This window comes from Hyla sarda, chromosome 2 (assembly GCF_029499605.1).
Source record: "Hyla sarda isolate aHylSar1 chromosome 2, aHylSar1.hap1, whole genome shotgun sequence".
Classification (NCBI taxonomy): Eukaryota; Metazoa; Chordata; class Amphibia; order Anura; family Hylidae; genus Hyla; species Hyla sarda.
The window spans coordinates 178,427,607-178,448,666 of record NC_079190.1 but is presented as its reverse complement, the minus strand read 5'-3'; the positions used below and the strand labels follow the sequence as shown (position 1 = coordinate 178,448,666).

The 21,060-nt window shown below is 45.7% G+C and overlaps 1 protein-coding gene across 5 annotated transcripts in view; it reads right to left on the bottom strand.

Moving 5' to 3' along the window:
- Positions 1-20,692, bottom strand: part of TFDP1 (transcription factor Dp-1) — a 99,668-nt gene extending 78,976 nt beyond the window's left edge. Inside the window, exons 1-3 of one of the 5 annotated variants that reach the window (XM_056555828.1) lie at positions 20,095-20,597; positions 14,416-14,549; positions 11,784-11,848 (exon numbers count right to left, since the gene is read on the bottom strand). In XM_056555828.1, the coding sequence (XP_056411803.1) occupies positions 11,784-11,795 (12 nt within the window). In that variant the 5' untranslated portion in view covers positions 11,796-11,848; positions 14,416-14,549; positions 20,095-20,597. The other 4 variants (XR_008888577.1, XM_056555829.1, XM_056555827.1 and 1 more) reach the window with 4 other exon arrangements.
- Between the last annotated feature and the right edge of the window lie 368 nt (positions 20,693-21,060).

Below are 21,060 nucleotides of genomic sequence, written 5' to 3'. Positions count from 1 at the left end.
CAACTTTAGGGAGGAAGTTAGGATCAAGCTTAAAAATGATTTTGTCATCCAAAATTCTGATAAGGCTCTCGGATAGAATGAGCCTGAATTTCACCTACTCTCCTAGCTGTAGCGATGGCGATTAAAAATAGTTTTGAGAGTCAAAAATTTTTCAGAAATAGAATCCAGAGGCTCAAAGGGATCCAAAGGAATAACCGCTAGAACTGTATTTAAATTCCACTGAGGACAGATATTTAAAGTCTTAGGTCTGAGTCTGCTGGACGCTTTAATAAATCTTGAAATCCACATGTTATCAGCCAATTTTACATGATAGAGAGCACTGAGAGCAGAAACCTGTACTTTGAGGGTACTAGGGGAAAGACCTAAATCAAATCCCTGCTGAAGGCAGTCTAGAATTTTAGGAATCACCGGAGTGTTGATAGAAAAAGAATCCCCACAACAAGAGATACATTTCTTCCAGGTTTTAGTATAGATTCTAGAGGTAGTATCTTTACGGCTAGATAGAAGGGTATTTACTACCTTTTCAGAGAAACCTTCCTTCAGCAGAATGGACTTTTCAATTTCCATGCTGTCAAGCTGAGGTTTTTGATCTGACGATGAAAGGATTGTCCCTGGGACAGCAGATTCTTTTGAAGAGGAAGGCAGATGGGATCCTCTACAGCCAGAGTCTTTAATAGAGAGAACCAGCTCCTCTTTGGCCAGTATGTAGCCACTAGGATTAGAATGCAATGATAGTTCATTAGCTTCTGAAGGACCCGAGATATTAGCGGCAGGGGAGGAAATGCGTATCCCATACTGAATGTCCAATCCTGAGCTAATGCATCTACTGCTAACAGAGAGTCCCTTGGATTTAGGGAATAGAATAGATTCACCTTGTGATTTCTCTTGGTTGCAAACAGATCTATTTGAGGACCCCCCATCTCTCTATAATCATCCTGAATGCCCACGGAGCTAGAGATCATTCCCCTGGGTCTAATATGTGTCTGCTCAGGAAGTCCGCCTCCAAGTTCCAGACCCCTTTGAGATGGACTGCTGAGATAGAAAGCACCTTGTTTTCTGCCCAAGAAAATATTTGATGCGAAATTGACTGGAGAGCTGTGTACCCTGGACCTCCCTGACGCCTTATAAAGGCCACTGCAGTCATGTTGTCCGAGTAAATGAGGATATGGCGATTTTTGCAGATCTCTAACTCTTGGAGTGTCATCCATATTGCCAGTAGCTCTCTGAAGTTTGAAGATTTTCTTGCTGTCTGTGGATCCCACTTTCCTTGGACTACTCGAGACTCTGAGTGAGCACCACATCCCCCTGCACTGGCATCCGTTGTTATGAGTAACTGGTTTGACTGAAACCAACTTACTCCCTTCTTTAAGTTTTTCTTGAACGTCCACCATCTTAGATGGGTTTTTACTTGAGTGGGAATTATCACTCTTCTGTCTAAAGCTTTCTGAGACTTGACCCAAATGGTTAGGAGCCACTTTTGTAGAGGCCTGGAGTGAAACTGAGCCCAAGCTACTGATTGGATGCATGATGTCATATGACCAAGAGAGGACATTGCTGTCATGATTGTACAGGAATGGAGGCTTAGAAACCTGGAGACTAATGCCTGCAGTAATATCCTTTTGGAATCCGGAAGAAAGGAGGTCTGGATCCTTGAATCCAAAAGGGTACCTAGGAAAAATTTTCTCTGACTGGGAATTAGATCTGATTTGTCTAGATTTAGGATCCAACCCAACTTCTGGAGAACAAGTATAGCTCTCTGTAAATGAAGTTCCAGCTGAGGAACTGAGTCCGCCACTATCAGTATGTCTTCTAGATAAGGGATAATGAGAATAGACTCCTTCCTGAGAAGGGCAACCACCTCTGCTAAGACCTTGGTGAAAATTCGAGGCACAGATGACAGGCCGAATGGGAGACAGACAAACTGAAAGTGGCGGACCCTGGACCCCCACTGGATGGCAAATCTCAGATATTTTTGGGAATTTGAATGGATGGGAATGTGGTAATATGCATCGCGAAGATTGATAGTCGCCATCACCGCCTCCTCCTTTATTAACTGAACTAAAGACTTCACAGTTTCCATCTTGAATTTTTTGTAAACCACAAATTTGTTCAGGGGTTTCAGGTTTATAATTGTACGGAACTTCCCGTTTGGTTTGGAAACCAAAAACAGGGAAGAATAATGACCTAGGTCCCTCTGAAGGAGAGGAACCTCCTGGATAGCACTCATGGAGAGAAGGTCCCGAACACCCTTGAGAACCAATTTTTTTTTTTTTTTACTCTGTTGAGTAACAACATACCTTGGAGGGGGAGGTGATGACAACTCGATCCAGAGGCCCTGAGATATTATCTCTACTATCCAGGGATTGGGAATTAGTGACTCCCAAACTGGGGCAAAATGGGAAAGCCTTGCCCCCACTGGCCTGGTGTCATTGCTTAGGGTTGGAAGAGGACTGACCGGGGTTAGTAAAGCTATTTCTACCCCTACTGCCCTTCCTGTAAGACCAACGTCCAGTTTTCCCCTTACCTCCTCTGAAGGATTGGTCTGATTGGGAAAAAAAAGACGAAAAAGGAGGCTTTTTAGGTTGGACCTTATCTAAGGGCAATCCTTTTTTATTGTCTGCTGCTTTTTACAAAAAAGAATCCAACTCTGGACCAAACTAAAATTTTCCATGAAAAGGAAGGGAGCAGAGTTTACTTTTTGAAGTCATGTCTCCCGACCAAGATTTTAACCACAGTACACACCTAGTGGTATTGGACAAATAGCAGTACGAGAAGCAAGTTTTTCCGATTCTGCAGAGGCATCTGATAAAAAATTAGATGCTATCTTAAGCAGAGGTAAGGATTCCAAAATCTGGACCTTAGGAGTATCAGACTGGAGGTGGTATTCCAACTGGTCTAACCAAACTCCTAAAGTCCTGGCTACACAGGTAGAGGCTATACTAGGCCTTAACAGTGAGGAAGCAGCCTCCCAGGTCTTTTTAAGCAAACTCTCTGCCTTTCTATCCATTGGATCTTTAAGTTGTGTAGCATCCTCGAAAGGCAGAGAGGTACGCTTTGCAACTTTAGCAACCGGACTATCTACTAATGGTATCGTGTCCCAGGTAGTAGAGTTTGTAACATCAAAGGGATATAGCCTTTTTAGACCCCTAGGAATAAAGGCATTCTTTTCTGGCTTAGCCCATTCATCTTAATAATTTTATGCAAATTTGTATGAACAGGGAAAGTACAGGGTTTCCCGTCTCCTAGGCTTCCAAAAAGCTCATCCTGGATAGACGTAGTCTCCTGAACTTCCTCTAAATTCAAGGTAGTACGGACGGACTTAATTAAGGATTCTGTATAATCAGAATTAAACAAGAATTTTTTCAAAGAGGAATCTTCCACAGGATTTTCCACAAATTCTCCTTTCAATTCTGGAGATACACTTTCTATAGCTGATACATTAACCGAAGTAGTGGATGCCACAGGGGTAACAGGTGTAAAAGAGGAAAATGCAGAGTGTATCCCTGAATGAATCATGGATTTAATTTCTTGCATAAGAGTTGGAGAGTCATCCTTTCAATACATGATTTACACAGAGGTTTAGAAGCAGATTCAGGAAACTCCTTATAGCAAAGAACACATTTCTTAGGTTTTGATTTTTTCGGTTTAACCGAAGAACCTGCAGAATCCTTGTCTCCCTGCAAATACAATGAAGAGAAGGATAAAACACCATGCAATGAAGATAGGCCAGGGCGAACCCATAGGCCCTCAGTACTCATGGATCCTGGGATCACTGGAGAATCTGGAACTTTTGCAGGCGAGCTCATGATGCAGCCTTGTATTTTCCAATGCTAGAATCAGTTAGAGCAGCTTCCATCTGGGAGAGAGGCTTCTTATAGGAAAAAAGCCGGTCTCCAGATTCAAATTCCCCGCCCGAGCGCGGACGGAAGTGACGTCAGACGCCAGCATCCCGGGCTGGGAGAAAAACTAGAAGTGCTCGCGCGAGGAGAGAACTCCTTGATGAAGGCAGAGACCGCTACCAGGAGACCGTACAGAGACCTGCACACTATATGGTGCTCCCGCGGTATCCCTCTGCCTCCATGCTCCCGGAGCGGACCTACAGAGAGGACCTGACCACGGGGAGAAAAAAAGACAGGGGGTGTGCTATGCTCGCACCCCGAGTCCGCAAGGCCCCGGTAAGGACCTTAATTTCTTCATGCAGGAGAGTAAGAAACCCACCCCCCTGCACCTCTCAGCTCCTTCACTGACAGGGACAGGAAAAAACACTGGTGTGGACAGGAAGGGGTGGGGAATTTAACCTCTCAGTGTTTTTTCCTGTCCCAATCAGGAGGAGGAGATAATCTCATGGCTGCTGTCGTGGAGACGTGGGGGGGAAATATCTAATCCCTTTTTCAAATGTAAAAATAAAAATTTGTTATTGCAGCAAGCGGAAATGTCCAAACTATTTAAATATTACATTTCTGATCCTGCATGGTAAACGACAGTTGACTAATCTCTCATTTCTGAGGTTTCATGTGGCTGAATAATGCTGCTTTTAGTCTGGTCTTTATAGCATTGAAGCCCCTCCCACACACCACATATTGGACCTAGGTGCTTGATCATCTGCTACTTCCTTGATCTGCATAACCTTACAGTACGTCCTGCTTGGTGTTGTAATTCCACTGTTCAGAAGTGTTTATTACTGAAGAATTGTAAGAGACCTGAAGACAGTATTGAAAATGTATAATTTCCTGTTCATTGGCTCCTAATTCCTGAAATGCCAAGCCTATAACTGATCAATAGCATTAGGTGAGGTTTACACAGAATTTCAGTGATAAAACGCATCCGAATGATCTGTATACAATGAAAAACTGTGTACTTTCCTTCCTAAATACCAAATTTAGGACAGATTTCACTTATTTTCAGTAAACAAAATGTGCAGGTCTTCAGTTTGAATGTGTAAATATTTAACATCTACCCACTTAGAAAATTTTTGTTTCCTCACTTTCCTTTTTGCTTTCTTTCCTTCCTTGTGTTCAGTGGCAACCATTAAATCGCTTGTAAAAGTACACTGGAATGCTTATTAAACCCCTAGGTTAAGCAGGGCATACCAGTACACTCTTGCCATGAGTGACTTAATGCACCAGGGTGTACCTGTACGCCCTGAAGTATTACGTGTCACGAAGATAGTGCAAGAGCTGCACTCTCTCCATAGGCGGTGAGTGACCGCTACTTACAGTATCCAGGCACTCCCCTAATTACGGTAGTGGCGATCCCACGGCTGCCCCTCATTAACCCTTTGATTGCCATGATCAATGTTGATCAATGTCTAAAAGAAATTACAGTTGCTAGCTCTTTCCTGCAGTTAATCAGAACCCCAAGGAGCAAATGCGAGGGTACAAAAAAGTTAAAATTGCGCCTGCTCCACCTCCCCGAGCTTTGCCAGGCTTTATCAGTAGACAGCAATAGCATAGCGATGTACATTGAATGCAATCTAATGATTGCATACAATAAAAGCCCCTCCCCTACTAAAAGTTATTCCCCTTAACGACCACAGACGTAAATGTAAAATAGATGATCGGATCGCCCGCATTTTGAAAAATCCTCTCCCCCCAATAAAAATGAAAATTGTCAGTTTTTCCCATTTTACTTCCAAAAAGCGTAACTTTTTTAAAAATAAAAATAGTTGGTATCGCTGCGTGCGTAAAAGTCTGAACTATCAAAATATAATGTCAAAGATCCCGTACTGTGAACGGCATAAATGTTAAAAAAAAATCAAAAGTCCAAAAATGCTGCTTTTTTTGTCACATTTTATTCCCCCCAAAAAAAAAAAATGTATCTAAAAGTTTTATATATGCAAAAGTAGTATCGATAAAAAGTACAAATGAAGGCGCAAAAAAAGGAGCCCTCATGCCGCCCTATATATTGAAAAATGAAAGTTATAGGTGGTCAAAATAGGGCGATTTTAGATTACCGATTTTGTACAAAAAGTTGATTTTTTTTTAAGCGGTACAAAAATATAAACGTATCTAGCCATGGGTATCATTTTAATCATATTGACCCACAGAATCAAGAACACATTTTTAGCGTAAAGTGTACAGTGTGAAAATGAAACCCTCCAAAATGTGCAAAATTGTGGTTTTCATTAAAATTTCCTCCCTAAAAAAAATTAATTTTGGGTTCGCCGTAAATTTTATGGTAAAATGAGAGGTTTCATTACAAAGTACAATTGGTCACGCAAAAAACAAGCCCTTATATGGGTCTGTACATGGAAATAAAAAAGTTATGGATTTTAGAAGGCAAAACAAAAACGCAAAAATAAAATTGGCCTGGTCCTTAAAGGACATCTGCAGCGCTCATACATAAAAAACATACCTCATCTGATAGCTCTTTCAAAGACCTTTCCAACGATACCTCATTTGTCAAATTTGGCCCGGCCATTCTCTTGTAATTGCCACCTGTAGCAGTAAGCAGCCATGTCATAAAGACTAAATTTCCCATGACTCCCTGCGCCAGCTTCCTGTTAGCTGCTGCTCTCCCTCCTCCCCTTCTCTCTCCGAAGTTCGGAAATCTCACTTCACACCCCCCTCTCTTACATTACACAAGAAGCAGGGGGAGAGCGGAGACTTATACAGCTCGGTACACAGCTCCATCCCCGCACACAGCTCGGTACACAGCTCCATCCCCCGCACACAGGTATACATATACACACACACACATACATATACACACACAGCCTGTGCAGAGTTATACACAGTACACCAATATACCGTATTTATCGGGGTATACCACGCACCGGCCTATAACACGCACCCTCATTTTACAAGGATATTTGGGTAAAAAAAGTTTTTTACCCAAATATCCATGGTAAAATGAGGGTGCCTGTGTGCGCGTGTATACCCCGATATACCCCCAGGAAAGGCAGGGGGAGAGAGGCCGTCGCTGCCTGCTTCTCTCCCCCTGCCTTTCCTGGGGTCTAGAGCCCTGCTGCCGGCCCTTCTCTCCCCCTGGCTATCGGCGCCGCTGGCCGTTCTGTCCCCCTGACTATCGGTGCGGCACGCAGCGCATAGCAACAACGCAGGGGACGCATACCGGAGGCCTGAAGCAGCGCGGACCCGACCCCGGCAACAGGTAATTATGCCACTGGGTATGGGGGTAGGCAACGGGGCAGCGGCGCCGGCAATGGGTGCCGCTGCCCCTTCTCTCCCCCTGGCTGTCAGCGCCGCTTCTCTCCCCCTGGCTATCGGCGCCGGCACCGATAGTCAGGGGGACAGAACGGGCAGCGGCGCCGATAGCCAGGGGGAGAGAAGGGACGGCAGCAGGGCTCTAGACCCCAGGAAAGGCAGGGGGAGAGAAGCAGGCAGCGATTGCCTCTCTCCCCCCGCTTTTCTTGGGGTTGTATCGGCATATAACACGCACATACACTTTAGGCTAAAAAATTTTTGCGTGTTATACGCCGATAAATAGGGTAACTCAGCCCTGGTTGGGATACACTGGCATACACTCACAAAAGGGACTACAACTCCCAGCATGTGTCATTCAGGAGTCTTCAGTCTATGGTATAAAACCAGCATGCTGCCTCTGTAGTCTCATGGGGGTTGTAGTTCATCAACACCTATATTGTATCTCAGTAGTCACAGCTGTGTACCGAGCTGTGTGCGGGGGATGGAGCTGTGTATGGAGCTGTGTACCGAGCTGTATATGTCCTCGCTCTCCCCCTGCTTCTTGTGTAATGTAAGAGCGGGAGGTGTGATGTGAGATTTCCGAACCCAAGGGGCGTAGCTTAAGTCCTGCAGACGTGCGATCCGGCCTCTGCCCTCGCTCCTCCCCGCTCTAGCTTCGGAAAACTTTGCAGGGGGAGTGAAGCAATCCCCCGGCGCATTATGGGCATTTGTGACGTACCGTCGACCAAGATGGCGGCTGCATAGAGAATAATAGGTCGACGCTACGTGCGTTAGGGGACCAGGAGATGACTTCCGGTGGCGGCATAGCAGAGAAACGGGACCAGCCAGGTAATGGATCCCATATGGAAACTTATATAACTTGGGTAATTATTACATTTGGGCCCTAATTTGCTAGCGCTGCAGTTGTCCTTTAAGGTTAAAATGGGCTTGGTCCTTAAAGGGTTAAAATCACCTGCCCCCCATTTTTTAACCATAAAATGCACTGCATAAAAACGAACCCCTCCAAAGTTGCAAAATTACGTTTTTCTTTTCAATTTCCCCTCACAAAGTTTTTAGTTTCGCCGTACATTTTATGGTAAAATGAAATGTCATTACATAGTACAATTGGTCACGCAAAAAACAAGCTATCATGGCTCTTCGGATGGAAAACAAAAGGGTTTTGGCTATTAAAAAGTGAGAAAAAATAAATATGCAAATATAAAAATCATCAAGGCCAAAATGCGCTATATCCTTAAGGGTTTAAACTAGTTTTCCAGGACTTTATGATTGATAGCTTATCCACAGGATAGGCCACCAATCGCTGATCGGTATTCCCCACTACAGTTAAGAGGGCTAAAAGTACTGTGCTGTCCATTGTACAGTGGTGGCGCCAGGTAACTCCAGCGTGCCTAACACTCACTTCACTGGGAGCAGCAGTTACCCTGCGCCACTCCAATACAATAAAATGCACATGGCTCCCGTTCATTGTATAGAGCGGGCAACAAACTGCTAGTCAGCGGGATGTCAGGTGTCAGCACCCCACCAATCAGTGGTCAATCCTGTGAAAACCCCATGGGGAGATTTATCCAAAGCCACCCATCAGATTGCTTCTTTAAAAGGCCTCTGAAAAATGAAAGAAGCCATCTGATTTGTTGCTTTGGATAACTTATCCTGTACAAAGGTTTTGTTAACTCTCCCCTTTTAAGTGTTTTTTTAGTTACACCTATTAAATACAAGCCCTAACATGTCAGCCATGGAGGCCTTCAGAGAGCGCCCTCGCTACCATGACAACCGATCAGCAAAGCACCCTGTGAGACAAGGGGCAAATCAGTGGGTAGCAGCAGTTAACCACTTCAGGCTACAAGATGACATGGGTCACACAACAGTCAGTGCAATTTGTCTGTGGCTTGAGGTCACATGACTGTTGCAGCTGTAATTTTAATAGGGGAATGAAAAAAAACATGGTTACAGTCACACTGAAGAATGAGCTCAGCAATCTGTTAAAATTCAGGGGAAATCTGGAAAAATGATGTAACATTTAGCAGACTTAAAATATCTGTAGCATGCTGTGAATCCTGTGATTTTTTACAGTGCGTGCAAAGGGTTTGCTAAAACATTCACATGCCCCGAGTCCACTCCACACATGAAGTGGTTAAATGTATAAGTGCAGAATAAATGGTTATGTCGCTACAGTGGTGCATGGTTACTAATGGATTGGGGATCAACCTCTTTTCAGACTTGAACTGTGCGTGGCATAGGATAATCTTCCCTCAAAAAGAAGATAGTAGCAGGCAGACTTTAACCCCTGAAAGACACAGCCCATATTGGCCTTAAAGACACAGACAATTTTATTTTTGCATTTTTGTTCTAAAAATCATAACTTTTAACTCATAACTTTTATATTTCTATCCAGACACCCATGTAAGGGCTTGTTTTTTGCACGAACAATAGTACTTTGTAATGACACTACTCATTCTACCATTAAAAAAAAAACGTGTGTGGGGAAATTGAAAAATTTTTGGAAGGTTTGGTTTTCACGATGTACTCTTTACGGTAAAAATTACATGATTAAAATGATACCCACGTATCATTCAATAGATATTTTTGTATTATAGTATGAATTTTTTTTTTTTTTTTTTTTTTTTTACAAAATCCGTATATTTAAAATTGCCCTATTTTGACCACCTATAACTTTCACATCTTAATGCATATGTGGATGTACATAGGCTCATTTTCTGCGCCATGATCTAAAGTTTTTATCAGGGGCCTGACTAAATGAGTAAGGCACAATACAGTCTGTAGCCCGCTGTTTGTGAAACCCCCCGTTGCGGCCACAACACCCATCCCATAGACATGAATGGAGGTGGCGTGGCGTTACGTCCCTGTCTCGGAAGCCCAGAGGTTTCCGAAACTTCAGACGCAGCTACGCATAGAATGCGGGCTGCAGCAGTGGGATCGCGGGGGGTCCCAGCGGCGGGCCCCCCACTATCAGACATCTTATCCCCTATCCTTTTGATAGGGGATAAGATGTTTTTGCCCGGAATACCCCTTTAATGAAAAGAACCTCTGTCCAACTGTTAAGCATGCTTTAGGGTTGTATTGCAGCCAGTGGCACAGGGAACATCTCACGAGTAAAAGGAAAAATGGATTCAATACATTTTCAGCAAAGTTTGGGTGCTAACTTGATGCCATCTGTGAAAAAGCTGAAGTTAAAGAGAGGATGGCTTCTACAAATGGATAATGATCCTAAACACCTCGAAATCCAAGGGGGGATTACATCAAGAGGTGAAAACTGAAGGTTTTGCCATGGCCTTCACAATCTCCTGACCTCAACATAATTGAAAATCTATGGATAGACCTTAAAAGAGCAGTGCGTGACAGACAGCCCAGAAATCTCAAAGAACTGGAAGACTTTTGTAAGGAAGAATGGGCAAAGATACCTCAAACAAGAATTGAAAGACTCTTGGCTGGCTGCAAAAAGCATTTACAAGCTGTGATACTTGCCAAAGGGGGCAGTACAAGATATTAACTTTTGCAGATGCCATTTTTTTTTTTCTGTTATTTTGGAAGTGTAAATGATGGAAATAAAATCTAACTTTTGCTAACATATAAGAATGTCTAATCTGTAATTTGATGCCTTTTAGAGATTTTTCCATCTTTCCTTGACTTCTTTATGCACATTAATACACATTTTTACCTGGGGTGCCCAAAATTTTGATCCCCACTGTATGTTTAAAATTGCCCTATTTTGAACACTTAACTTTCTCATCTTTCTGTATATGTGGATGTATGAGGGCTCATTTTTTGCGCCATGATCTGAAGTTTATCGCTTCCACATTTTTGGTTTTTATAAATTTTTCTGGAACATTGTGACAAAATGTTTTTATTTTTTATTTATTTATTTTAAACATTTACGTCATTCAGGATCATGAACATTATATTTTGATAGCTTGGACGTTTACGCATACACGTCTATTTGGGAGGGGCTTTTTTCAACACTATGTCCCCAAAGAGGACTATTCTTTGCAATTTTTAGATTTCAGATACTGATCAGTGTTATGCACAGGCATAGCACTGATCAGTATTATTGGCAACCTACTTCTCTGGTCTGCTGGAAGGCAGACCAGAGAAGACAACGCCGGGAGGACGAATGGAGGTTGGTGAGGGGACATCCGTCCACCATCTTGGATGATCGGATCCCCGCAACCATACCGCGAGCGATCCAATCATCCATTCCAAGTGCCCCATTGCCGCAGATGTTGTGATCAGTATTGATCATAGCATCTGAGGTGTAAATTGCGGATATCAGCACGATCGCTGATGTCCGCCATTACTGGCAGGTCCCTGGCTGCTGATCGCATCATGCACGCAGGTCCCAGCTGCTAACACCACTCTGGTGCTCGCGTCATGTATAGGACGTAAGTGTATGTCCTGGTGCGTTAAGTACCAGGGCACCAGGACATAGATTTAAGTCCTTTGTTGTTAAGGGATTAAAGACACACTCTATACTGTGGTTAAATCCAGACAACACAGTTCAAATGAATAGATCAGGAGGCACAACTAGAGTCCCCCTCCACAGTTTCCTTGCACCGACCCGAATAAAGCAATTTTTTTTTTGCCATGAATGCATAGGATACTTACATCTTTTGCCATGTTACCAATTACGCAAAATTAAGTTAGCAGGATTGCCACCCAAGTTGAATCTTCTGTAATAAAGAAAAAATATATATATTAAAAATATGTAGTTTAAAAAAAATATAAAAAAAAATAGCACAATATCAAGTTCTCCCAAAGCCCAAAATCAGAGGGTAGTCAAAACAGTCACAAATGTCGCTCTTATGCGGCAGTATCAGATGTGTCTGTTGCGTGTGATCCTGCTGTGGCGTGTCCAGGTGCCATCAGCAATTCGGGATCGCAAGCAGCCGCAGCCAACAATGCCACATGTAAGAGCGCCTAAGTTCACACATCCAGAAAAAGGCCCCTACTTAAGCTGTGGACTTTTCTATGCAGTCAGTTACAGCTGTTGTCTACAATATAGGCACTCTATAAATATTACCCATACCACGTAAAATCTTCAGGTATCAGGTGTTTAGTGAAACTGAGGATTTTACTTTGGCATTTTTAAGCATCAAAGCCCCTCGTCCAAAGGGTTTCTTATTCCCTGTTCCTTGCTCACAATGAGTAGACCAGAAATGCTGTCATCACTAAGCACAGTCTATAGAGTACAAGACTAACAAAGACCTTGCCATCCTGACCAACAGTTTGAAAAGTTACCAAAAATGTTTGCTACTCATGGAACAGTCAAGAATCTTCCAGGACTTGGTGGAAAGCAGAAAAAAATATGACACCCATAAGAAAGTTGGTTAAAAATGTGGTAAAAACTTAAGGCTGAGCTGGAGGCATCTGAAGGCACAATTTCAGCCCATACACTAGGAATACTGAACAAAACTGATCTATGGTTAAGGCCAAAGAACACCCCTCTGTTCAAAGAAAGGCACAACAAGAATGACAATGCCAATGAGAAAATATGAAAAGACTGGACCAGAGTAGAGCTCCCTGGAAGTACATATCAGAACTAGGTTTATAGGCTACAAAATAAAGCCTACAAAGAAAAGTGCACTCGCCCTACAATAAGCCATGATGGAGTACCATAATGGTCCCTTGAACATTAAAGGCTGTTTTTGGCACAGAATTATTCTTCATTAAAAAGGAGTATTCCAGGAAAAAACTTTCTATATATTTATCTCAACTGGCTCCAGAAAGTTAAACAGTTTTGTAAATTACTTCTATTAAAAAAATCTTAATCCTTCCAATAATTATAAGCTGCTGAAGTGGAGTTGTTCTTTTCTGTATGACACTAAACTGTGCTCTCTGCTGAAATCTCTGCTTGTTTCAGGAACTGCAGAGTAGAAGAGGTTTGCTATGGGGATTTGCTTCAACTCTGGACAGTTCCCAAGACAGGTGTCATCAGAGAGCACTTAGAAAAGAACAACTCTACTTCAGCAGCTCATAAGTACTGAAAGGATTAAGATTTTTTTAATAGAAGTAATTTGCAAATCTGCTTAACTTTCTGGAGCCAGTTGAGAGAGAGATATATATTATATATATATTCTATATATAAAATAAAGTTTTTTCCTGAATAACCCCTTTAAGGGTATATAAATCATACTGTGGCATAAACATGCTATATCATTTTAATGTGTTAAAACACCCGGAAAAAACCCACACACCCCAGTGAAAAGGCAGAAAGACTGAATGACTAATATTTATGGGGCCTCCTGACTCTCCCTTAACAGACATTAAGGATTGGACATTAAGGATTTCGACTGCCAGACCATTCTGTTTTCTGGGAGAAGCTGCCTCGCAGCAGCTTACCTCCCCTCTCCCAATTCACAATACGTGAACGCTTGTCCGACAGCTATTGTAAGTGTATGGGCATTTAAAGAGGTATTCTAGGTTAGTTCTGAATTCACTAAAAATCCATTTGTTTTGTGGACATTTTCTCCTCTCCTCTACCATGACCTCTCACTATATCCTGGTTGAGCAGTTGCTCAGCACTACAATCCCCAGAATGAATTGCTTTTGCTCAGCTCTACATCAGTCCCCTCACACAGCACTTGTGCTAGTTCCCAAATCCACAGAGCTGTTGCTAAACATGTCAGTACACGGCAAACTTGCAGCTGCTGTAGCCATTCCCTGTCTGCTCCTCTGCCTGTGCCACTGTTCAGCACAAGGTAGCATGCAGTAAACACTCTTCATTCTTCCCTGAATACCAAGAGAGATAATAGTTTTTAGGTGTATCATAGGATTGTGATGCAAGTTGTAGAGGCTGGCAGGGCTTACGCTCATCATTGAGGGTGGCAGGGCTTGCACACAGAGATCCAGATCAAGTCAAGGATCCTGAGGCAACAGAGGATGATGGGTTGTCTCTGGAGAGAGGTAGGAGCTAGGAAGTTGCTGAGACAACACCACACTACCAATGTAAAAAACTACAAAACTTTATGCCCACGTGAATAACGCAAAAGCACTGAAGCCATGACAATTTGTGATAACACAATAATGGTAAGTTATATATCTTGGTATGATAGATTTATTAGAAGGGGTTATTCATTGATTTTTTTTTTTTCTTTTTCAACCATTGTCCCTAGCCTGCGTAATAAAAACTCTCCTTCCTTGCTCCCCTGTTGCCTACAGATCCAGGGCGTCCCATCTCTGGCCAGTCTCTATTGCAGGAGGATCACACTGTAGACGTGATTTCACAGTGCCACTTAACCAATCACTTGCCGCAGAGGTGTCCTGCCTCATCCAGCTTTTGGTTGTGTCCGTTTTCCCAGCTGCTGACACTACGCTCTGTAGCTCTGGGGAAAGCAGTCACCGGCCACAGACGGGGGACCCAGATACAGAAGGCTACAAGAGAATGGAGGAAGGCGGGTTATAGTTTTTGTTAGGCAGTCTGAGGACAATAGTAAAACAACAAAAATTAAAAATGGACAACCTGTTTAAATACCATTTTTTGATACTAAACAATACCCCTTAAAAGGGTTCCAAGGATAAAACCTACCAGAAAATGGTTTAGTACTGAATGGTGAGTTAGTGGTTAATTTTGCTGCTTTGCAGCACTAGGGTCCTACATCAGTCTGAAGTCAAATGTTCTCCCTGGGTTTGTGTGGGTTTCGTCTGGATACTCCGGTTGCCTCCTACACTATCCTACTGATAGGTCAACCCTTTCACAACATTGGACAAATGTACGTGCTGGTACTTATGTACATTTACATCCAGCAGAGTTTACATTCTAAGCCGAGACTCTCCTCACATAATCTGTGGTGTAGACTGCGACCACCATGTCAAAATCACAGGGTCCCGACCAGCTGAGAAGACAGAGGTCCCCTACCTACCTCCATCCTGTCTGAGCAGCCTGCAGTAACAGAGCACCGATGACACTGATCAATGTTGTGCTATAGCACAGCATTGTTTAGTGTTTTCACTCAAAATATTACATGTAAGCTTCTGAATGTGAATAAGCCCCTTCTCTAATAAAAATTGTTCATTCTCAGCCCCCTTTACCATTATAACATGGAGAAAAAAAAACAAAAAAAGTGGTATCGCCACTTGTGGAAATGTCCAAACTATTAAAATATAACCGCACAGTCAATAGCATAAACGTAAACAAATAAAATCGAGAGTCTATTTTCGATCACTTCACATACCAGAAACAAAAATAATAAAGTGTGATCAAAAAGTCCCATTAAAACTAAAACGGCACTGATAAAAACTATCACGTCGCTAAAATACCACGTCGCTATACCGGTCGGGCCCCGCCCCCACCCTCCGGATGAATTGTAGAGCCCAGCGCAGCGCCCTCACTTGTCCCGGTGTGCTTCTCTGGCCCAATTCCAAGAGCAGAACCGGGCCACAGAAGCTAATCCATTTACTGTGTCCCCACCGCCAGTGGGATCCATGTGCCCACTAGCGGTGTCACAAGAATGCCTCCCGTGAGCGCTACTATCACCGATAGCGGGGTCCCTGTGCCCACTAGCGGTGTCACAAGAATGCCTCCCGCGAGCGCTACCATCACTGCTAGCGGGGTCCCTGTGCCACTAGCTGTGTCACAAGAATGCCTTCCGTGAGCGCTAACATCACCGATAGCGGGGTCCCTGTGCCCATGAGCGGTGTCAAATGTGCCCCCCACGAGCGCGACCACTACCATCACCGCTAGCGGGGTCCCTGTGCCCACTAGCGGTGTCACAAGAATGCCTCCCGTGAGCGCTACCATCACCGATAGCGGGGTCCCTGTGCCCACTAGCGGTGTCACAAGAATGCCTCCCGCGAGCGCTACCATCACTGCTAGCGGGGTCCCTGTGCCACTAGCTGTGTCACAAGAATGCCTCCCGTGAGCGCTAACATCACCGATAGCGGGGTCCCTGTGCCCATGAGCGGTGTCAAATGTGCCCCCCCACGAGCGCGACCACTACCATCACCGCTAGCGGGGTTCCTGTGCTCACTAGCGGTGTCACAAGAATGCCTCCCGCGAGCGCTACCATCACTGCTAGCGGGGTCCCTGTGTCACAAGAATGCCGAGCGCGGCTCTGTTCCCCGTTCCTGTCGGCTCTCAGGGTACGGGAACAGATTTAAAAGCCTCGCTCGCAGCTAACAGTAGTACGAAAATTGCGTAGGCCTAATGTAGGCAGCGCTAGGAGCCTGGCGTTAGCACTACGCTATTAGCATAGTACTGCGCATGCGCAGTACTACGTTAGCTGCGCACGAGGCTTTTAAATCTGTTCCCGTACCCTGAGAGCTGACAGGGACGGGGAACAGAGCCATGCTCGGCATTCTTGTGACACCGCTAGTGGGCACAGGGACCCCGCTAGCGAAGATGGTAGCGATCGCGCTCGGAGGGGCACATGACACCGCTAGTGGACACAGGCGGTAATACAGTGATAGAAAAAAAATACTGTGATAATTTTAGGCCATACCGCCCAGCACTAATTTAGCCCCCATTTATAAAAGGAATTATTAAAAACACACTGGCTGATTTATTATGAACTATTCCTGCTTAAATCAAATGGAGACCAATGCACCATTTTACTGTGTCTAGGGGGATCCATAAACTTACTAAAAGCCATTTCAGACATGGATGTGTTTCTTTACAAAACCCCTCAACCACACAGGGCAGAAAAAAAATGCTAGAAACCTTTGAAGACACAGCATGGTCTAAACATTGCAGATCTGCAGAGGATTTCAACCTTTTGCAGACTGATCCACAGATTTCCATGCAAAGTAAAAATGTTGCCATGTCTGACAATTGCTAAAAGAGTTATCCAGCAACATTTTTTTTGTTTCCTTCAAAATAAAAGTGACCAGGTTGTGTAGTAAAGCCTATATTCATCGCCCTCGCTTCCCTGTATTAGGGCACCCAGTCTTTGCTACCCTTTGCTTCCCGGAGCTGCAGACAATACGTCACATTGCCGATCACCCAATCACTGACCTCAGTGGTGTCCCGTCTCAGCGAGTGATTGGCTGAGAGGCAGTGTGACGTATTGTCTTCAGCTCCGGGCAGCAGAGGTCAGCAAAGACTGGGCACTGATACTGGAGGCTAGGAGTAGTCCAGGGAACTAAGCTTTTAGACCCTTATTCCCTAGAGGATAAGTGCCTGACCGTGGGGGTGTACATCACTTACATTCCTCCAGGAAGGTGGGGGCAGCTCTGCTCCAAGGAACTAGGACAGCCCCGTACTGGAGATTGCAAAGGGCCCCAGCGCTCTGACTCCCTGCAATCAAACACTTATCCCCTATACTGTGGGGTAATAAGTATCTAAAAGTTCAGTTCCCTGGGCACTTTTTTTGTTTTTCTCTTCAATAAGAGCTTTGCTGGATAACCCCTTAAAAGGAGTACTCCAGTGGAAAACTTGTTTTTCTAAATCAACTGGTGCCAGAAAGTTAAACAGATTTGTAAATTACTTCTATTAAAAAAAATCTTTACACTTCCAGTACATATTAGCAGCTATATGCTACAGAGGAAATTCTTTTCTTTTTGAATTTCTTTTTGGTCTTGTCCACAGTGCTCTCTGCTGACACCTCTGTCTAGGGATTGACCGATATTGATTTTTTTAGAGCCGATACCGATAACCTGTGAACTTTCAGGCCGATAGCCGATAACTTATACCGATATTCTGTGCATTTTAATTCCCCTCCCTCCAGTTAAATCAATGAACTGCAGCGGCTTTTGCAGAGCCAGAGACCACCGCCGCCACTCGCTTCTCTCCCCCTGGCTGTCCTGGGGTCCTGAGTCCAACCACCGCTGCTGCCCGCGGCGTGTGTCTGTCCAACCACCACCACCGCTGTCCTGAGTCCAACCCCGCCGCTTTGCACAATGGAGATGGAGAAGCTGCTGAGTTCAGCCCCAGCCGCCCCTCCGCAGCCCTGCGGCCAGAGCATGATTTATCCAGACACCGAAGGAGTGCTGTCCCCGGTCACCAGCCTGGCCTTCACCATGAACAGACTCACCGGCCTGGGGATATAATTATAATTACCTGTTCCCAGGGTCCGCGCTACTTCTGGCTCCTGCGGCGTCCTGCGCTGTTGCTGTGCAATGACGAGTGACGTCCTCAACGCGCCGTCACTGTCAGTGGCCCGGCGCGCAGTGACTGCTCAGGACACTGCAGGAGCCAGAAGTAGCGCGGACCCTGGGAACAGGTAATTATAAAACCGGGGATGGGGGAGGCAATAGGGCAGCGGCGGTGGAGGTCTCTGGCCAGAGGGGAGGCAATCGGGCAGCGGCAGTGGTTGGACTCAGGACAGGCAGGGGGAGAGAAGCGGGCGGCGGTCTCTGGCCGCACAAAAGCCGCTGCAGTTCATTGATTTAAAGCGCCGACATTATCAGCAAGGTAATTGGCGATACCGATAACTTCGAAAACTGGAGTACCCCTTTAAAGGTTATGGGTAAACTGGCCATAGGTCCTGTTTTGCCAATAATGTAATTACACTATCTAAATCAGTGTTTCCCAACCAGGGTGCCTCCAGCTGTGGCAAAACTACAACTCTCAGAATGCTGAGAGTTGTGGTTTTCCAACATCTGGAGGCACCCTGGTTGGGAAACACTGAACTACATTATATATTTGAAGCATAACTATAAAATGATGAGTCGTGAGGCATGTTCTGAGACAGCTGTGCAGGGCTTAGGATATAGCATGGGGTCGGTATCCTAGGATCCTGTATACAGTACAACAACTTGCTTAGAGGCTTCTATCGCACTCAATGGGAGTTTTGATGCTATGGCAAAATGTAACAACTCCAAAGAGCCAGCTGGTCAATGCTCCTAATGCTACTTCTTGGGGCTGCTGTCTATTGAGGTCTGTGAAGATCTTTGCTTACAAAAAGCCAAATGTATTCTGGAATGGTGTAGCCAGCTCCTCTAGTGCACAGCGATGTTGCAAAGTGTACGGCAGATGTTGCAAAATTACAACTCCCAGGATGCCGTTTGCTGTCCAGGCATCCTGGGAGTTGTAGTTTTGCTAGAGCAGAAGATTGGTTATCCAGGCATACTTGTAGTTTTGCAACAGCTGGAGGACCATAGTTTGAAGACCTAGGTGGTATAGTAATCTTTACTGCCACCCAGGGTCCTAGGAGACAGAGCCTGCTCTTTAATAAACACATACTGGAGCACTGAGCTGCAATATAAAATAGGGACAGAAGAGATGGTAAGGTATGTCATTACTGGAGGTACACTGCTCAATCCTATCCACATACCAGACTCCACCCACTGATCTACTCATGTGAGCTGGGCCTAAAGTAAAAAAGCAGGCCCAAGGCTCATCAAATGGAACATGTACAGCAGTGTGGGGGGTAGCACCCAAAATGATGTGAGGGCAATACCCCCAACTGCTCTACAATGCATGCCATCTAAAGCTGGGTAGCAGACCTCACACTAGGCATCACAGAAGGAACAATATGCCCAATGCTTTCCTTATCAATGCCCCTTGTGCACTGGCACCTCCAAATTATGATGCAGGAAAGTCAGAGGTCACCCCAGGTCAGGGATCGTGTACATGTACCCACAGGGCAGGATCATGCCTGCATCTAATGGAAAAACACCCGGCACATGTGCTGCAGAGCCATGCCCATAGATGGAGGGGTGCAGCGACTACCCCACAGCTGTGCCCGGACACAGATCACCCCTAATGTCTAGATCACATGTACACAGGAGGTAGAGGTCAGCCATGGTGTAAGAGAGCAGATCAGGCCCATGACCGGAGCACACGAGCCGGCCCTAGTTATGGGGTCACCCAACCCCATGTAGTGTGTGTCATGGAGTAGGCCTCTGCCCGCACACCCCGCCCGGCTGATCCACACGTCAGTGCCCGGCCTCCTGAAGCCCGTACACAAAGGCCCCACTTCCCGACATCATAGTACAGTCGGCCGTGTCCGGAGCTCCGGGCCTCAGGCAGGACACCAACCTCTCGATCCGCTGTCCGGTGAGCTCTCCGGGCCGGTCAGCAGACGGGCTCAGACACGGCGGGGGCTGCAGGACGGTTCATGTGAGTGCGGGAGGCGGAGAGGGGCCGACAGCTGCCGAGCACGCAGGGCACGAGAGAGCGGCGGAGAGGCCTAGGCCTGTGCGGAGGATGCCCTGCGGGAGAGCGGGCTGTCACACGGACAGAGGGGCGGGCGGGAGCAGGACGCGGGGATGCAGCATCCTCAGAGGTGGGAGGTCGACCCTACTTATCACCACAGCCCGGGCCCCTCACCCCCGGCCACACGCGGTATCCCCGCCGCTCTTCCTAGTCTCCCCGGCCGTCAGGTGCTCGGAGCCGGTGCCTCTGTCCAGTGCTGCCCGCGCACTGTCGCCGTCCTCCCAGGCACGTCTTCTCTTCCTCCTTTCGCTGTGTCCTCCCTTCCCGTCACCTCAAACAAAAAACCGAGCTTGGCGGCGTCTGGCCGAACTGCACGGTGATTGGCTGCGAGGGCTTACACGTCACGGAACGTAACTCCGCCCCACGCCGGCTCCGGTGTGCATTTCTCCTTTCTGTTTGGGTAGAACTGGGGCTGGGAGTGACGTCACGGTCAGTTCCGACTCCATGAGAGTTGATTGGCTGTCCAGAGCGTCAAGGAGAGGAAAGAGGTGTGTTAATGGGAACTCGTGCACAGGTCCGTGACGTCATCAACTGCCTGAAATATTTACCTGGATCGGGTCCAGCCTCTCCCGAGTGTAAAGTGTCCCCTGTGGGGCGCCGCCCAATGCTCACCTGCGGGTACTACAACTAATGCCAGAGCTCTGCAGAACGCCAATTAATACCATACAGATCCAGACTGCAAGACACCTACATTTAGTGCCATACCGATCCAGACTGCAAGACTCCTACAGCTAGTACCATACAGATCCAGACTGCAAGCCCCCTACAGTTAGTACCATACAGATCCAG